The sequence below is a fragment of the Diadema antillarum genome, unplaced genomic scaffold (genome assembly GCF_040938485.1).
Source record: "Diadema antillarum isolate AM-2024a unplaced genomic scaffold, OU_Dant_1.0 seq00001727_RagTag, whole genome shotgun sequence".
NCBI lineage: Eukaryota > Metazoa > Echinodermata > Echinoidea > Diadematoida > Diadematidae > Diadema > Diadema antillarum.
In genome coordinates this window covers 103,776-122,168 of record NW_027272414.1, presented here as the reverse complement: position 1 = coordinate 122,168, position 18,393 = coordinate 103,776, and the positions used below count along the sequence as shown (strand labels likewise).

At 37.6% G+C, this 18,393-nt stretch overlaps 1 protein-coding gene across 1 annotated transcript in view; it reads left to right on the top strand.

Moving 5' to 3' along the window:
* The first annotated feature begins 5,339 nt into the window (after positions 1-5,339).
* The window catches only part of LOC139711894 (uncharacterized), a 29,725-nt gene continuing 16,671 nt past the window's right edge, over positions 5,340-18,393 (top strand). Inside the window, exons 1-13 of the mRNA XM_071623740.1 lie at positions 5,340-5,380; positions 8,410-8,468; positions 9,202-9,237; positions 9,636-9,694; positions 10,288-10,354; positions 11,094-11,220; positions 11,884-11,912; positions 12,879-12,914; positions 13,609-13,758; positions 14,337-14,390; positions 16,247-16,386; positions 17,071-17,221; positions 17,728-17,784. Coding sequence (XP_071479841.1) covers positions 8,466-8,468; positions 9,202-9,237; positions 9,636-9,694; positions 10,288-10,354; positions 11,094-11,220; positions 11,884-11,912; positions 12,879-12,914; positions 13,609-13,758; positions 14,337-14,390; positions 16,247-16,386; positions 17,071-17,221; positions 17,728-17,784 — 909 coding nt within the window. The 5' untranslated portion in view covers positions 5,340-5,380; positions 8,410-8,465. The remainder of the gene's footprint in view (positions 5,381-8,409; positions 8,469-9,201; positions 9,238-9,635; positions 9,695-10,287; positions 10,355-11,093; positions 11,221-11,883; positions 11,913-12,878; positions 12,915-13,608; positions 13,759-14,336; positions 14,391-16,246; positions 16,387-17,070; positions 17,222-17,727; positions 17,785-18,393) is intronic.

The following is an 18,393-nucleotide window of genomic DNA, read 5'->3' as shown; positions in this document are numbered from 1 at the left end:
GACTCCATTATAAATGAATACTTTCAAACTAAAGTAACATTACAATCAAATGCAATAATGTATTCCATATCTGTTGCTGATGCTTCAAAGATCTCAAGGATGTATCCAGTTTGGGACAGTAGAGCTGACTACATGTAGGAAGCATTTTGTTTCTGTCAAAACTGCAGATTTCTGATGATTTGTATATGTATACCTATTGCACCCCAATCAAAAGGGCTAAACAAATGTCTCTCTTCATAAGCAAATGGAGTCTACGTACATGTATACATTATCATTGTGTTTAATGTTTCCTTTATTACCTGAAATGTTTAGTTTTCTGTTTTAATTGAATGTAATTTAACTTCAGTTTGGAAGTATTCAAGTAAGCCTGAAGACACGTGAAAAGAACGTCGCTGCATTATTTTTTTCGCAAAAGTTCTTAATTTTTTTAATTATTATAATTTATGCAAATGAGGTGCATCAAATTTCATAAAATTCACAAATATATCAATATTTCCTTCAAAAATTATAATTGGATTCTAATTCTTTGCAGAAAGTATCCCAGAAGCATTGTCAACAAGATTATATGGTAATATTTTCAAATTTCAAAACATTTTCTTTGTATTGTATTGTTTTCCGAATTTCTTATGTATTCTATTGTTTTTATTTCTTATGTATTTCCTTGTTTTTAAGATTTTTTTTTGTTTTCTAATCTAAAATTAGTTGATGTGAAGTCACATAACATCTTTTAAATGGCCTAGAAGATTGAAAAAGCTGTGTTTTAGAGCAATTTATGAAATATGCTGCTTTGCACACAAACGTATGGGAAAAGCAGGTTTTTGCCAAATTTTGGGCAGACATGCACTTACGAAATGTCACGTGACCTCGCGACCGGTGGTCGGATTTTCGCAAAATTTATTTCAAAAGAAAAAAAAAGTCACCAAAAATTATCACGCGATCAGCGGCGGTCGCGCGGCAGCAGAAAATTTTTGTACGGGGGGGGGGGGGTCAATTTGAACCCCCCAGTGGACATAGGGTTAAGGGAATCTCTTAACCATGATTAAGTTAAAGGAAGCACATAGTTTAAGGGACTCATGGCGAGTGTTTTATTACACAAGTGTTAATGGTGAAAATGGCCACAGGACAAAAGTTCCTTCTAAGTCAGCAATATTTAATTCTCCATTTTCAGTGCCACAAAAATCTTCTTAATGTGTGTAATTATGGAAGTTATATCTCACTATAATAAATGCTTTTTCCTGACCCCCCCCCTACTATACTTCATGATCAATTTTGCCAAAACTGGTTTATGTCATTAAGAGACAATGCCGACGAACTGTTCAATACAGTTAGAGGAAGGGTGGTAAACAAAATCCAGCAGTCATATCACATGTATCACATTTTTAAGTATAATAAATTGTTTCTTCCATTACAAAATATTTTTGCAAGCAGGTCTTTTTATTTTGTTCACTAGTACCACATAAAATACTCCAGGCATTGCATGTCATCGTTAGATTTGCGATAGTATATTTAATTAGTTAATGCTAGAGTTCCATGTAATTATCTCCCAAAGAATTTAAAAGGTGGGTGATCCGTTCCACAGCATCATCCCCCACTTTACCGTATTGCATATATGGAGATTTTGGAACCACATGAATGTTAATATTTTCTCCATGATCCCTTTAGATATGAACAAAATATTATAGAGGGCTAGAGGATTAAAAAATTAATAAAGAAATCTTTTATATACATGCACATCTGACATTGCACCATTCTTGGTGTCCTCATACTCTGTGACTGAAGTACATGTATGAATACAGAGTTTCAAAGATGATGTTCAACTATGTGATTGTTTGGCAGAAGTGCATGACCACAGGAAAGATGCAATAGTATTATTATAAAGTCCTGATATTTGAAATCATATACAAGATAAGATTTTGAGACGAATGAAAGAGAGCAGGCACCAAAAGTCAATGGGCAATTCCACGGTAACTCGCGTTACAAATAATGGGTACATTTTGGGGATAATGTGCCAATATCTTTGTAATTGGTAGGATCTACAAGTTACTTTTTTCATCATGGGTCAAGTAGACATACACCAACTAAATGAATCCAAAAAGAAAAATAAAGGAGACACATGTTGGGATTCTTGAATCATTTAATTTTGGTAACTCGCGTTACACAAAAAGGACATGGTCAATTCTATGAAGACCTCTTTTTGGAAGGTCTCCTCATACTAGACAATCTTGATAAAAGTTTTCCTACCTTGAATTGATAGTGGGTTAGGACTCATAAATTAACAATATCAAAGTTGAGTAACAATGACCTGGAAAAATGTAGGGAGCCTTTATGTCGGTAACTCGCGTTACGGTAACTCGCGTTACATTATGTCCACTAACACAGGGTGACACAAATTGATGACATACAATTGTTCTGATGGCACTGAATCTTGTGTTGAATAATCTGAGAGATGCTTATTTGTGTAGATAGTAAAATGAATAAATGTTAAACAAATATTTTACTAATAAACCCAATAGAAGAGTGTGTTTAAGACTAGTAAGAGCTTCACTCCTCATAGAGACCTTGAATATGTTTGAATATATACTAGATGATATGGGTGTATTATTACATTGTAAGTTTCAGAGTGTAAAGATGAAAAATGTTGAAAGTCTTTTTAAAACAAAACATAAAAGTATCAAACCCTATATACAAGTTTACGAAACAGCTTACAATCTTTCAAAAATTCAAATCCTATCTTTGTGAGGAGTGAAAACTAGTACATTTCTTTGCAGCTGATTGACAAAAAGACCAGTTCGTAATTCCACTTTGTGCATGAACAAAAAAAGATCATTTGTACGAACAGGCATTTTGGTTTGTAAATTCACTGACATTTAGCATCTGTGATGCGATGATTATTCATGCGATCCTTATCTAAATGATGCTTGCCAGCACATCCACCTGACAGCAAGAATGGTATTTTGCAATATAAACGGAAATAAGCTGTTACTGCATTCAATACAAAACAATGAAATGGATGCCTGCTAAATTATAAACTGATGGGAGTATTCTGATCCCCTGATCTAAATGCAAGTTCATTCTTTTTTTGAACAGAAGTTCCATAAATTGTTATGTCATGCAAGCTTATGCATTATGCTGCTTTGAAAACAAGTGAAGTGCCGAACCAACTGAGAAAAAAGAAAGGTCATTTGTACCGATGTGTACATGAGCTACAGTGTATACGAACTGGCTTATTACCCTACATCAACGTAAATAAGCACTGAATTGATCAGTGTTTTAGTAGTAGCCATGATAAAAAAGTCATGGGCGTACATACTCAAGAAGCAGTATTCAAACTTACGACCTCCTGATCACCGGACCAGGTGTCATCTCCACTAGACCACCGTGCTTTCGCCCGACAGCAAGTAGTGCTGGTTCTAATCCTTATAACATGCAGTGGGTACTGCGTAATTATTCAAATTCATGAAATTCTTCCGTTGAGATGTTTTCATTGCAACTGATTGACAAATTGCCCTACATCAACGTTAATAAGCTCACTGAATTGATCAGTGTTTTATTAGTAGCCATGATAAAAAATCATGGGAATACATACTTGAGCAGGATTCGAACCCACAACCTCCTGATCTCCGGACAGGTGTCATCTTCAGTAAACCACCGAACAAGGATTAGAACCAACACTTCCTGTGCTTTATAGCATTCTGTAATAAAAATTCTGTAATACTGATGCAGGAAATTCAAAAGATAAATCTAATGGTCTCATTCACTGCTGGATAAATGTACGTGTACACATGCAGTGAAAGCCAGGCTAGACTCTTCAATGTGGCATGTGATCAGTGGCCTTGATGCTAATCACAGTTTATTAGGCTGCCCTCCTTTGTTTCAGTCAAGCATAGTGTGTATAGCACTGCATTTGATTGTTTTCACCACAATCTAGCTCAATTAAGTGCTAAAATTTGCTTATGTTGGGGGAAACTTGTGTTTATAGTTGGTAACTCGCGTTACATGCCGGTAACTCGCGTTACATGGTAACTCGCGTTACACTTTTCATTGACATTTTTTAATGTGATAACAGTGTTTATTCAAGTCAACATCCTGTGTACAGTATCAGGGTGTGATGAATTTAGAAAATTATGATTCCCAACAAATTACCTCCACTGCTTCCTTCAGAATGAAAAATATTTCTTGTTTCGGTAACTCGCGTTACATGGCTCAAGGGCTGAACTTTCATGTGGTGATTAGAATTTTTTGAAGGTGGCATAAAAATTTCCTCATGGGAGACTGAAGTAGAACCAATTTGCTTCTTTAAAATGAATTAATTGAAGTGCTAGCAGAATTTTTCTATTAAAAAAAGTTATATCAAGTTAAGCATGCATTTTAGCAATTTGGATGACAGAAAAATTGTCTTCAACATTTGTAGCTGTTTCTCGGGAAATATTTGACCGATTGATATAATTCTTTGAGTTTCTTTAACTTCAATATATGGGTAATACATAATGAGTAATTCTTTTGCAATATGATAAAGTTGAAATTTTAGTGCCATGTCCACATTCCCATGGAATTGCCCCAATATATTTTGAAAACCTGCTCAAAGTGGCATTGTATTGTGTGCAGGTGCTAAAAATTGCTAAAAAATGTTTGATATTGTGCAAAGTTCCCTTAAATTGTGCAAACTTTTCCAAAGTTTCCTGAAAATGTGCTAAGTTGCACAAAATTGCTGGAAATGGCGCAAAGTTGGGCAAAATTGCCTAAAATGGCGCAAAGTTGTACAAAATTGCCTGAAATGGTGCAAAGTTGCGCAAAATTGCCCGAAATGGCGCAAAATTGCACAGAAATGCCGGAAAATGGCACGAAGTTGCGTAAAATTGCTGGACATGGCGCAAAGTTGCGCAAAATTGCCGGAAGTTGCGGAAAATTGTCAGAAGTTGATGGGCACAAAATTGCCGGAAGTTGCGGAAAATTGCCAGAAATGGGCGCAAAATTGCCGGAAATGGCGCAAGGTTGCGCAAAATTGCCGGAAATGGCGCAAGGTTGCGCAAAATTGCCGGAAATGGCGCAAGGTTGCGCAAAATTGCCGGAAATGGTGCAAGGTTGCGCAAAATTGCCGGAAGTTGCGGAAAATTGCCAGAAATGGGCGCAAAATTGCCGGAAATGGCGCAAAGTTGCGCAAGCAAATGCAAAGTTGCCTAAACTTGCATGTCAACTTTGCATAATGTTGCGCAATCTTTGTCAATTTTGTCAATTTTTGGCAACTTTTGTCAATTTCCATTGTGACATGGGGCCTACACATGTCATACTCAGTCACCGCACGGATTTCTCAGATCGTGACGTCACACTCCAGGTGAGTCTGTCGATCGATGATGCTGGAGTGGACTGTTGCATGTTGGTGGTAAGTTCGCCGTAATTCAAGAGTCATATTTAAAGATCTATCTGGCGATTTTCATTGTGTTGATTGATAATAGGTGAAAAAATGTGTTTAGAATGTAAACCGAGGTAATAGAAGTGAAACAGCGTGGGAATTTAATGTGAAAGTCTGTTCTCCTGGCTTAACAACGCCCGAGTTTTGTAGTACAGTCCCATGTATTGACTTTGCGATGTGTATCGAGACGTCATAAGCACTAATTTTGTTATACGGTTATAGCAGTAAAATTGCAAAACCCTGTTCTACGGCTGTAATTAGTAGGGCAGGCCTAGAGTACTACCACAAGGCACAACTTCAAGAGTCTACATTAGTTGAGAATTTAGATCATAGTAATACTAGTTTAGATATAGTCTACAGTAACTACGACCAGCAGCCCCATACGCATAGCGTAGAGTCTAATGGTCTAACACGTTAATGCCACTTTAGCACTATATGGATGGGGCTGATCTGCGGTCTGTAGCATTCAGGATCGTGACTAGGTAGTATCGCGCCCAAATATCAACTTTAAATCGAAAAATTTATTCAATTTGAAGATTTAACAGTGAAGTTGAAGTATTGACAACAGGGTTCGTGCAACGTTTGGTTCTGTCAATAGTCCCTTTCTGTTCGAATTGATGACTTAATGTGACTCGGTCGAGAGAAACCTGTGAAAGCTACACTGAATTGATGGCCAGCGCATGCGCACACATACATCTTATTCAGTCAATGGATTAGAAATTTGTGCGCATGTGCTGGCCGTCAATGCAGTGTGGCTCTCCCAGGTTTCTCTCGACCGAGTCACATTAAGTCATCAATTCGAACAGTGAGAAAGGAACTATTGACAGAACCAAATGTTGCACGAACCCAGTATTGTAAATACTTTAAACTTCACTGGTAAGTCTTCAAATTGAATAAATTTTTCGATTTAAAGTTGATATTTGGGTGCGATACTACCTAGTCACGATCCTGAATGCTATAGTCCGCAGCCCCATTACGCTATGCGTATGGGGCTGCTGGTCGCAGTAAAGTCTACAGGTGTTTAGACTGTGTACTGTAGATCTAGTTAACTTACATTTTTTGTAAAAGCAAAGGATCCCAGCAATGGGGTGGGCAATGTTGCTGACGCCCGTTAGTGACGGCTGAGCCGAGAAAATCGAGTTTGAAGTCAGATTATCAAGAATAAGATCAGTCAAAACGATCTGATTTTTTTTTTTTTGGCATGTGTTGTAGTTTAATGTATCATCTGTCATTATCATCTGCCGAAATTCGAAGGTAAAACTAAATGATCGAAGGAAAGGCAAGAAATTAGCGTTTTTCTGGACCATGATTTTCTGACTTTCAATGGAACAGAAACGTGTCCGAAGATTCGGATTTAGCGCAGCAGCTAGACTCCGCCCCTAGCAACGAGGGATTATTCTTATTTGTCAGTGCGTGGCATCCTGGTTACCGATTGGTCATGCGTAGACCGCTGGCACTGAGCTTGAATGAACATTGCGGAGGTTGCTAGGAGCATACCTTGTATTGTCAAGAGGTGAAAACTGTCGTGCCTCCCCTTGATCATGATAGCATTGGAAGGAAGCTTTAAAGGCAGTTTTCTCGAAATGCTGATTTCCTAAACCACTCAACATGTGCTAATAAAATCATCGATATCTCCGCAACCGAGGACTTTTATGAGTGGTGTTATCCCGGTATATGAAATTAAAGTGGAAGAGTACGGTAAGGGAATAATGTCATGTCATTTTCAGAAAATTGTCCTCCCCCGACTTTCGGATCCTTTTGTTGCAGCGGGTCACAAATATGCCCAGGAGCTAAGCCACGCTGGTGATCATACAGTAAGAAAGGCCTTCCTTCCCAGACCCAGGCTCCATAGTGGCATAGACCTTAATTAATGACAAGCAACGATTTATGATAGTGACTGGATATAAGCTCCTGTAATAATTTGTGTAATTGTTGGTGCAGTTTGGTTTAGTACAATTTGAGATATCTACATGGATACAAGGTGACAATACATTTCCTCAGGACTGCGACAATTGCTTGGGTCTTATTTTCTCCAAGGAGTCCGGGTTAGGGTTAGGGCTGTCATAGGGGTTTTAGGTTTAGTTTGATGTGAGGATTAGGATTAGGGTTAGGGTTATGTTTCATTGACACATTTGTAAGGATATATGGCTGCAATTGTGTTAAAATTTCTTTTGTGAGCAAAAAACTCAGATATATCAAATTCCGTCCCATCGCAGTCCCTTGAGTTTTAGAACAGACCATTGTTTCATGAGTCATATATCACTTAAAGGACAAGTCCACCTTCATAGGCATAAGGATTGAGAGAATGCAGCAATATTAGTAGAACACATCAGTGAAAGTTTGAGGAAAATTGGACTATCCGTTCAAAAGTTACGAATATTTTAAGTATCTGCGCAGTCACTGCTGGAAGAGAAGACTACTACAGTATATGATGTCACATGCGTACAACTATATAAGGAAAATAAAAAGAGAATTTCACAAAACTTTACTTTTTGAATAAAGTGCACAGTTCTTCGACTTGCTACTGACGTATGTTAAGGGTAATATCATTCCCCCTGCCTTTTGAAAGAGAGAAGTCGAGTGTTCTTTTGTTATGGGAGAAAAATGGAAATATGTTGAATTTTCTTTATTCTTTCTTTATATCACTGTACTCATGTGACATCACAAGCTATAGTAGTCTTTTCATCCAGCCGTGACTGAGCAGAAACTTCAAAAATTCATAACTTTTTAACGGATTGTCCGTTTTTGCTCAAACTCTTACTGTTGTGTTCTACTAATATTGCTGCATTCACTCAACCCACATGTCTATGAAGGTGAACTTGTCCTTTAACTAGTAAAATTTACGAAAATAAAACCACTGAGAAATATATTGCTTTTAAACATGGTATCATATTTCTATTGACCCAAATCAGTTTTCATTGTAACTGTGTATGCATATTCATACTGAAATTTAGTTTTTGACACTCATAATCATTAAATTCACTCTTTATCTTTTGTAGATTGATGTTGAGTGAACATGATTCTGAAGAAATTGTAGCTTGAACTTCCCATAATCATGGTAAGTACTTTCAATTGCCTGCACTGAACTTTGTTGTGCTTTGTTCTTTATCATGATGTGACGTTTTATATTTCAATTTTGTGTTCCACCTTCATAGGGATCACTGTACATCCTGCATGTTATAGCTATGTAGGACTACAGCAGTTTGTGATGAAGCTGAAATAGAAAAAAAAAGGAACTATACTATATTGAAAATATTCTGCCATGAGAAGATTTGGAGTGAGCATCATTTATTGTGTGATTTGTCTGTCTTGGAAAATTTCATTGGAGAGGTAGAACATTAGATCCAGACAAATATTAATCATGCAAATCGGATGGCATAATACAAAAGTGTAACTTGTAAATCAGCCATGAATGTAATCTATCAGTGGAAAATTAAGCAAAGAAAATGGGATTCCATCGGGATTTGAACCCAAGACCTCCGGATGCTAGCCCGGTGCTCTACTGACTGAGCTATAGAAGGCCCTAGTTCAGTGTTTGTCCCAGAAACCCTAAATTCTCAATGCTCGAATGGTCAGAAGCTATAGCAGTGTGTTTGTGCGTGACACACATGTACACACTTGAACCTGGCGTAAACCGGAAGGATAATTTAACTTGGAGATAAATGTGAGGGATCACCTCATACTTTCATTACATATTGCCTATCAAAAAGGATGATAAGAAATTTGTATGGTGTTTGTCAATCACTGGCTTCATTCATGTCTCTCTGTCTGTTTCTCTTTTTTTGTTTTAGGCTTCCAGCTTGGAAGAAGCAATCTTGCAAGCTGAGGTAATTTTGAGTGAAATATTTGTCGTAGTAATGTCAGATAAATCTGTACAACATGACAGAATGTTTTACTTATGTACAACTTATTGACATGTTTAAACAACTGGAGTATGATGAGTTCAACCCAAAACTCTCATCACTAGTTCAGAACTGGATTTCCATTTCCATTTATTTGTTAACTTACGTCATAGTCCAAAGTTGTTGAATTCTTGTCAGATTATATCCATTACACAATAGGACATGGTGTGATTTTTTTTTTTAACCTAAGAAAAAATAAACGAGTTTGCAGTCATCTATTTATCATTTTTCTAAGCCTCCCAAACATTCTTTCTTATCATCTGACTAGTATGTTTCATACTTTTTGAGTTTTATTTGTTTGTTTATTTGTTTGTTTCCTGCAGCAAGTTATAAGGGCAGTGGAAAAGAAGCCCAAAGTAAAATACCCGAGTTCCAGCAAATGGTAAGTGTTCTGTCAACATTGATCACTACTGTACAGCTGCCTTTGTTTAATTGGGACTTAGATCAGGATTGATTTCCAGACAATGTATGTATGCATGCTTATTCTACCCACAATCCCACAGTGCAAAGATTTCTAACCCTATTCAACCTGAACAGTTGCTTAATCGGGACAAAGATCTGACTCCAGATTCTGTGGCTGAAAAGCAGTGGTGGTTATTCTTACTTGCAGTTGTCAGTAGATGTCTTCACAAAGTTCTGTAGAGAAGGGCAAATGAGAATGATGAAATAAATCAAACTTTTGTAATTTTTACGTCTACTTCTTGTGATTTGTGTGATAAAAGTTCCTGGTTTAATGGTAATTTTTCTTTGCAAAGACATTCATGAGGATGTTTTATCATCTCAATCGAGCTCACTTGATTTCTAAGACATGAAGCGGTGAAGAGATTGCATTTTGCACTAAAGTGTTACGTGACAGGCTAATTGATTTTCATCTCAGCTTTAGGATGGATTATCACGCCTCAGCCTGGAATTGTAGCTCAAAAAACACATTTCTGGGTTTGTAATAAATATTTTTCTCTTGACCTTTCCATGCAGGAAATCTATCCATCAACGACTGCAGGAATTGTATGTGGAAGAATGCAACAAGGAATCAGAAAACAAAGTAAGACTTCTGAATTTGATAGTATATCAGTACACAAATGGACAGCTGATATGTAAACATACAATGTACAGGTTTTAAGTTCCTTACATGTTATGCATGTATGTGTTATATGTACATCGAGATAAAATCTGCAGTCCCATTAGTAACCTCACTTTTAGATGTTCTCCAGGGATGTGATACTGCATGTATTCTTCACCTCAAGGAGTACATCAGTTATTTTAACTTATGTGTTGAATTTCATCTTGATGTTATTAGGGGTGTGTGTGAATCAATGAGGAATGCATCATTGGATATTTTTTATATCTCTGGAATGCAATATCTTATGTTGCACCAGAGATTCCCCATACTCCTTCATCTTCAGTTGACCTTATACAAGTCAAAAACTTAGCAAAGTTGAAGAGAAATTCTACGTTGACAGGATATAAACATACAATGTATGTTAATTTAGATGTGCAAGTCGAAATTCACATAATTTAAAGGATTTTTTGGGGTCCCTTTGGATTTGACTTTGGCAAGGTTGAATGTACAGTCAAACCTGTCTATAGCGGCCACCCAAGGGAGACAAAAAAGTGGTCATTATTGACAGGTGGCCACTATAGATAAGTTCTTTAATGTGCTTTTTCTCTCGGAGGAATTGTTTTTAGTGGTCGTATACTGCAGGTGGTCGCTAAGACAGGTTTGACTCTATTTGCAATGCATGATTGTTAAAACTCTATTAAATTTTTTTTTTTTTTTGCAGCATCTGAAGAGCAGCACACATCTCCTTGACAAACTAGCCACTCGGGACAAGCTGACCTGTCTAATTGTCAACTTATATCCTGGCAACCAGGGCTTCTCCCTCATGTTACGAAGTAAAGACGGTAGAGGTATATGATGCTAAGAACCTATATTTGGAAACCCGTAATTCCTGCGAGCTGTAGCTGTTCATAGGTTTCCTTCATGTTTCTATCTCTGTTGCCTTTCATGTACAGTATCTGAATGGGACCTTTTATGACATTTACAGTGTATTGTGTATTTCTTTTCTGAGATTTGATAATTTTGTCTTTTTGTGCATGTAAAAAGAACAAAAGAAAAGCACACCAAATATATTTTGTTACCACAATTTATTGCTATTTTTGAGAAATATGAAAATAAACTAAACTGAAACTGAAGTGGGTTAGGCTCTTATTTCTCCTTCCAGTAACTAATTAGATGTTAATTTGTGTTACACTCTTGCTCAGTGAACTGTTTACATTCTTGCTCAACTGTAATTAGAGCAACATGCACTTTGCTTCATGGGTGATTGCAACAGTACTATGTAAATGCAGTAAGAGAGGAGGGGAGGGGGTTGGAATGGATGCTTCTCTCAACATTTCAGTTCTATATGATTACATAAACAGTTACAAAGAAGTGTAATGCTGCCTTGCACCACTGTTATGATTACAACACTCCCTGCTTTGTGAAGCAATGCTTTGTGAAGCACTCAGTAATTTTCATAGCATGAAACATCAAATGTTCTCTTTTATTCTCCATTGTGATTTCCTGTGTAGATGCAGAGACGCTCAAGTTGCCGTATGATGTAAGTTTCCTTTCTTTCTATCCTGAAATCTGGGACGTAGTCTGTCTTAATGATGTTATTTGCAGAGTAAAAAACAGCAGATTGACATGGATATAAAGTGCAAATGCTCTTGCTACGATAGGTAGCATTTTTCAAGATTTGATTATCTGTGTTATCTTCATGCAGTTTCAAGTACTCATGTCTAGAACATTGCGTAATAACATTACGAGAGCCTATCTCACTCAATTTGAGCCAAGGCACTAGAACTATTAAAGCAAACAACATGAACAAACTGTAATTTGTAACAATGGGTGTAATGTACTGTCGCCACAAATTATTTCTTCAGCTGTTGCTACCACAGCAATGTATTTGAACCTTTCTCATGTTCTTTCAAATTTTCACTTTCAAATTTCGTAATTCTCATTCGATTTCTGAGTTTTATAACTTGTACATGGTGTGTAATTCAATTTTAAAGGGAAAATCCATCCTGATATTTTATTGCTTTGTATGAAAACCGGGTTCTAGGGCAATTACCCCGTGGACAATTACCCCGCACCTTTCCCCTGGCTGACCCTAACCCTAATCCTAATCCTGAAAGTAATCCTAACCCTAATCCAAACTCTAATCCTAAACGTAACCCTATCCCTAATCTTTACTCTAACCTTATCATTAACCAGCATTCAGCTGGAGGATAATTGTCCTCGGGGAAATTGCCCTGATACTTGAAAAAGGGAAAAATCGGAGCAAGTCAATGAAACTTTGGTAAAAAAAAAAAATCAGACACACAAAGAAAGTTATGAACTGTTGATGTTTAGAAAGTAAGACAAATTGGCAACTTTTTGTGATGTATTTGTTGAGCAGCTCTCCATTCATTTTGCACACAGAAATTCACAAAATTCCTTTTTAGTGTTCCTGCTTTCTTTTCTTGGTGAAGATGTCCCTTTGTCTTAAATCTTCATGTGCTTTGTATCTCTTTCCCCCTCATAGGAATCTGACTTCCTTGACTACCTGGATGCAGAGGAGGTATTTTCATTTTTATTTTCTATATTACCCCATATTTATGATCTTGTTGTAGATGGTAGTAAGACCTCTTTGGTGCTTTAGTGATTGTTATATAAAGTGTACTTGTGAACAGATGTGAAGTGCAGATTTTTTATAAAGTTCTTTTCAAGTGTAATGCAAACAGCAAGTCAGATCTCAGCATTTCATCAGGTGCTTTGGTAGTCACAGCTGGTGTGAAACAAAACTTGAGCCGCAAGTATTAGTTTTATAGGTAAATCAAGTGTATAAAGTGAGGCTCTTGGTAACAAAATGACTTCTGCCTGTGTTTGTGATATATAGTTTGTAGAGATCATTGAATTCATTTCTACCTCAGTTCAACAGATCATATGTTTAATGATTTCAGTGGAGCAGACCATCATATACAAATGTTGAATAATCTGTTGCTTTAAAAGCTGTCCTTCCATTGATAAAGATATCGAATGCTTAAGAGGAATGAATGGTACAGGCGAATTGGAACTACATTCATGAAATATTCAATATTTGAGATGGACTCATGTTCTCATTGAAATTTAATTGCTGCTGGGCAGAGAACAATATAATAGAAGTGCCATATCAATTCTAAGATTTTTACTTGTCAGCAACTCAAAATTTGAGAGGAGCTGCTATCATTGAACTTCCATCGTTAGTCTTCACTCACAATCTGATTCCATTGTAGTTGCCACCACTCCTCGTTGACCTACTGGACAAGTCAGAGTCCAACATCTTCTACAGTGGCTGCGTGGTGTCTGAAATCAGAGACTACAGGCAGTCGGCCAACGGTCAGACATACAACTCCAAACACATACTGCTCAGACCAACTCCTCAGGTGAGTTTATTTTCTTTTTTTCGCCCCTCTATTATTAATATTTCATTGCTGTTGGTATTTGTCATGACTTGATGTCAGATTTCACCTCCTATTGACGAGCATTTTATAATTCAGAGAAATTGAACAGCTGTCAGGCTGGAAATTATGAAAAACAGTGAAAAATATTCTATGTACACTCCTTTCAAATGTATCCACATGTATAATCATCAAGTAAATTTTGAGTGACTAAAACTGGCTGCCTTAACCTGGTGAGGACTAGTCCCGAGTATATTCGGGCAGGTGTAAATAAGAAATGTGTGTTGTAACAAAATCAGCCCATCCTTAACGGGTTAATTATATAGTAGAGTAGAGTATATCATTATAGTAGCTGCGCAATATAAATGTCCTTTTATTATTAATTATGATGCAGTTTTGTTGTGACTTTGTATAATTTTGGTGTACAGTGTGTGGATTGATGGTATTTTCTGAGGGAGTGATGATATGGGTCATAGTTTGATTTTGTTTTACACTATATTGCCATAATCATTTCAAATCTCTTGACTCAACTAACATTATTTCAAATCATGTCTATGTTTCAGACTCTGGCCTATGATATCAATGCTATCACAAGCAATGATCCAAGATGGAGCATGGTGAGTTTTTTAAAGTGATAGATTTCCAGTGAACTTGTGCATTTTGATGTAAATTATCATCATATTATATGGATGCTGTAGGGAAAGCGGTGCTATATACTTTGAATTAGAGATTTATGCCACAAATACAATTTCACTGAAACATCACACACTTCCGTAGACTTACACAGCGGTCTTGAATGCTGGTGACACGACATTTGCTCCTGTGACAATTGCTCTGGTCTTATTTTCTCCAATGACTTAGGGTTAGGGTTGTGATAGTGTTTTAGGTTTAGTTTGATGTGAGGATTAGGATTGGGGTTATGTTTGTTATAATTTATGTTTGGCTTAGCATGCAGATATCTCATGGGAGCAATATTGTCGCAGGAGCAAATGTCATGGAACTGGAATACTATAGCAAAATGCAATCTCTCAATATATTATACCTTGTTCCCTCTAAAATGTCAGTGCACCATCTACAACAGCACCAGTTTGTTTAAAATACTGTTAGTGTTTAAAGAAAAGTTACTCCCGCTAAATGTTTCAAAGGTTTTACTTTGATTGTTGTCCCCGCCGAGCGAGTTCGAGCAGGGGACTATGAAACGGGCTCCGTACGTGTGTGTGTCCGTCCGTCCGTGTGTCCGTCCGTGTGTCCGTCCGTGTGTCCGTCCGTGTGTCCGTGTGTGCGTCCGTGTGTGATCAAAATCTTCAATTTGCTACTTCTCTGTCATTTATGAGCCAATTTTTATTCTGTTTGCTTTATATGATAGCACTACATGGGAGCTTTGAAACTTCTACACAGAATTTCAGTCGTGACCTTTGACCTTGACCTTTGACCTATATTGTACATTTTGCTACAAAATGCTACTCCTTCGCCATTTCTAACCCGATTTCGATTCCGTTTGCTTTATATGATGGCACTAGGTGAGGGCTTCAAAACTTGTACACAGAATTTTGACCTTTGACTTCTTTGACCTTTGACCTTGATTTTTGACCTATATTGTACATTTTGCTACAAAATGCTACTCCTTCACCATTTCTAACCCGATTTCGATTCCGTTTGCTTTATGTGATGGCACTAGGTGAGGGCTTCAAAACTTCTACACAGAATTTTGACCTTTGCCTTCTTTGACCTTTGACCTTGATTTTTGACCTATATTGTACATTTTGCTACAAAATGCTACTCCTTCGCCATTTCTAACCCGATTTCGATTCCGTTTGCTTTATGTGATAGCACTAGGTGAGGGCTTCAAAACTTGTACACAGAATTTTGACCTTTGCCTTCTTTGACCTTTGACCTTGATTTTTGACCTGTATTGTACATTTTGCTACAAAATGCTACTCCTTCGCCATTTCTAACCCGATTTCGATTCCGTTTGCTTTATGTGATGGCACTAGGTGAGGGCTTCAAAACTTCTACACAGAATTTTGACCTTTGACTTCTTTGACCTTTGACCTTGATTTTTGACCTGTATTGTACATTGGCTACGAAATGCTACTCCTTCGCCATTTCTAACCCGATTTCGATTCCGTTTGCTTTATGTGATGGCACTAGGTGAGGGCTTCAAAACTTTACACAGAATTTTGACCTTTGCCTTCTTTGACCTTTGACCTTGATTTTTGACCTGTATTGTACATTGGCTATAAAATACTACTCCTTCGCCATTTCTAACCCGATTTCGATTCCGTTTGCTTTATGTGATGGCACTAGGTGAGGGCTTCAAAACTTTTACACAGAAGTTTGACCTTTGACTTCTTTGACCTTTGACCTTGATTTTTTACCTATATTGCACATTTTGCTACAAAATGCTACTTCCGGCGGGGACATATATTACGCACCGCGTAATTTCTACTTTTCCTTGTTTACCATGTGACAGGATGACAAACTCGCCCTGGAGAGCCAGCTGCTGTTGACGACGCAGGAGCCGCTCTGCCTCGATCCCTCCATGGCAGTGGCTTGCACCGAGAACCTGATTCACCAGGAGAGGCATCGTCTTAACACCAGGCCACTCAAGAGGTGAGCATCTGGTGGTTTTGCCAGTCAATATTATATATTTTTTTTCTTTTTACATCCAGTATTGCCATTTTGCAAATCCACCAGAATAATTATGTACAGTACAAAGCTTTATGCTTACTTCTCAATGACATTGAAGAGAACTTAAGTACATATAACATGTGTGCAACATATTTCAAGTTTAGACAAGAAAAGCATGTGATAATAAAGTACCATGACAATATTACATGACAGAAAATGGATTGCGCTGGTTTGCCCAGTCAAATAAACCTGACTCTCACACTGTTTGTAGTATGTGGTTTGAATGGTCTGTGGAATACTTCTCTTAGTATTTGTCCTTTCAAAGGTTGAATGTGCTGGAAAGTATTGATGTCAATTCATTCTTTTTCATGTTAGTTAACCCGTTGTGGACGTTCTGATTTTGCTACAACACACATTTCCCATAGACACCTGCCCGAGTATACTCAGGACTTGTCCTCAACGGGTTAAGTTGAGAGACAATTGAGTGGAATGGTGGACAAGTTTTATGATAGATTAACACTACTGATTGCAACTGATTGACAAATTGCCCTGCATCGACGTAATGCGCCGATGCAGGGCAATTTGTCAATCAGTTGCAATGAAAGCATCTCGATGGAAGTATTTCATGAATTTGAATAACACTGCTGATGCCTGATGTTGAAACAGGTGCATGAAGCGATACTCCCAGGTTGCGCGGAATCGCCGGGTGACCTTCAAGAGCTTCCCCGCCCCGCCCGGCCTCCGTCTCCATGACTTCCTTGCCAAGAAGAAGGAAAGAGCCCCTCCACCGAGGGTCAACCTCAAAGTGGGAAAACCAGTGAGTTGTTGTTGTTGTTTTTTACTCTTTAAAGATGCATACTGGACGTGGGAAACATCTGCCCTCAGACCGTATCATACAAGGAATCAATCCTTGTTGCAAGTTATCATGTGAAATAACTGTGACCCTAAAAAACAAATGCTGAATGCACTAAGTTTACCACTAACCTCACTGATAAGTTATCACAAGGACATCATGTTCCGTTGTCTTCATCTCTATATCTTCATAATTTCTTTCGTAGAAGAACTTTTAATCCTGTGAAACAGCATATGAACCTTAAACCATACCGCTCATATTAATAATGCCCCTTGTGGCAGTGAAAGTGTTAGTAGCTATCAAAGCCAGTTGGTACAATGTATATGACAGTGTGGTGTGTGTATTAAGTCATTAAGCTCAACTGGATGCTACAGATGTATCTCATCACAGTACAATAGCCAAAATAACATCAGAAACATGAACGTACTACATGCATAAAAGACTGTCTTCTTTTCTTGTTCATCCTGCAGTGCGTTGACATGTGGAAACAGAGGGAGCTAGATCTTACCGTCCCAGATCACATTCCGGTGAGTGTGGAAACGTCAAAGTTGTAGTAACGTCTTAAGGAGAATCTTTAGTCTCAATGGTCTTTGAAGAGATTTTTTTTTTTTTAAAGAAAGGAACTCATTGTAGAGATATATTGAAAAGAAGCTGTCGGGTAAGGAGAACAGTCAAATGAGAGAAATTATAGTGAGCAAAGGGTCAGTTCACACATGCGTATGGTTTGACTGGGCAATGGGTCAGTAACTTCAGGGGGGCATTTCATCAAGCTTTTTTTTTTTTTAAGCTACTGAAATCTTTTCACTAATTGGTAGAGAGCAAATTTATCAGAAAATATATTGGGCAAAAGGCTTGATGAAATGCCACCCTGGCATTACCTGGTTTATGTCAAAGGTTCTAGAGCAAAGGTCAAAATTAAATTTCTGAATGTTACCATTGGCACCTTGACTCCAGAAGTATCAGGTGCACATTTCATCAAATTTGGTAAGTGGAAATTATGTCACAGGGTAATTGATGGGCCATATTATGGGCAAAACATGACTGTCAAGGGCGAAAGGTCAAAGTCAAATTGGGGAAAATGTCAGTGTGTGATTGATATGTATTACCTACACATGTTCCCAGCAACTCACATTTCC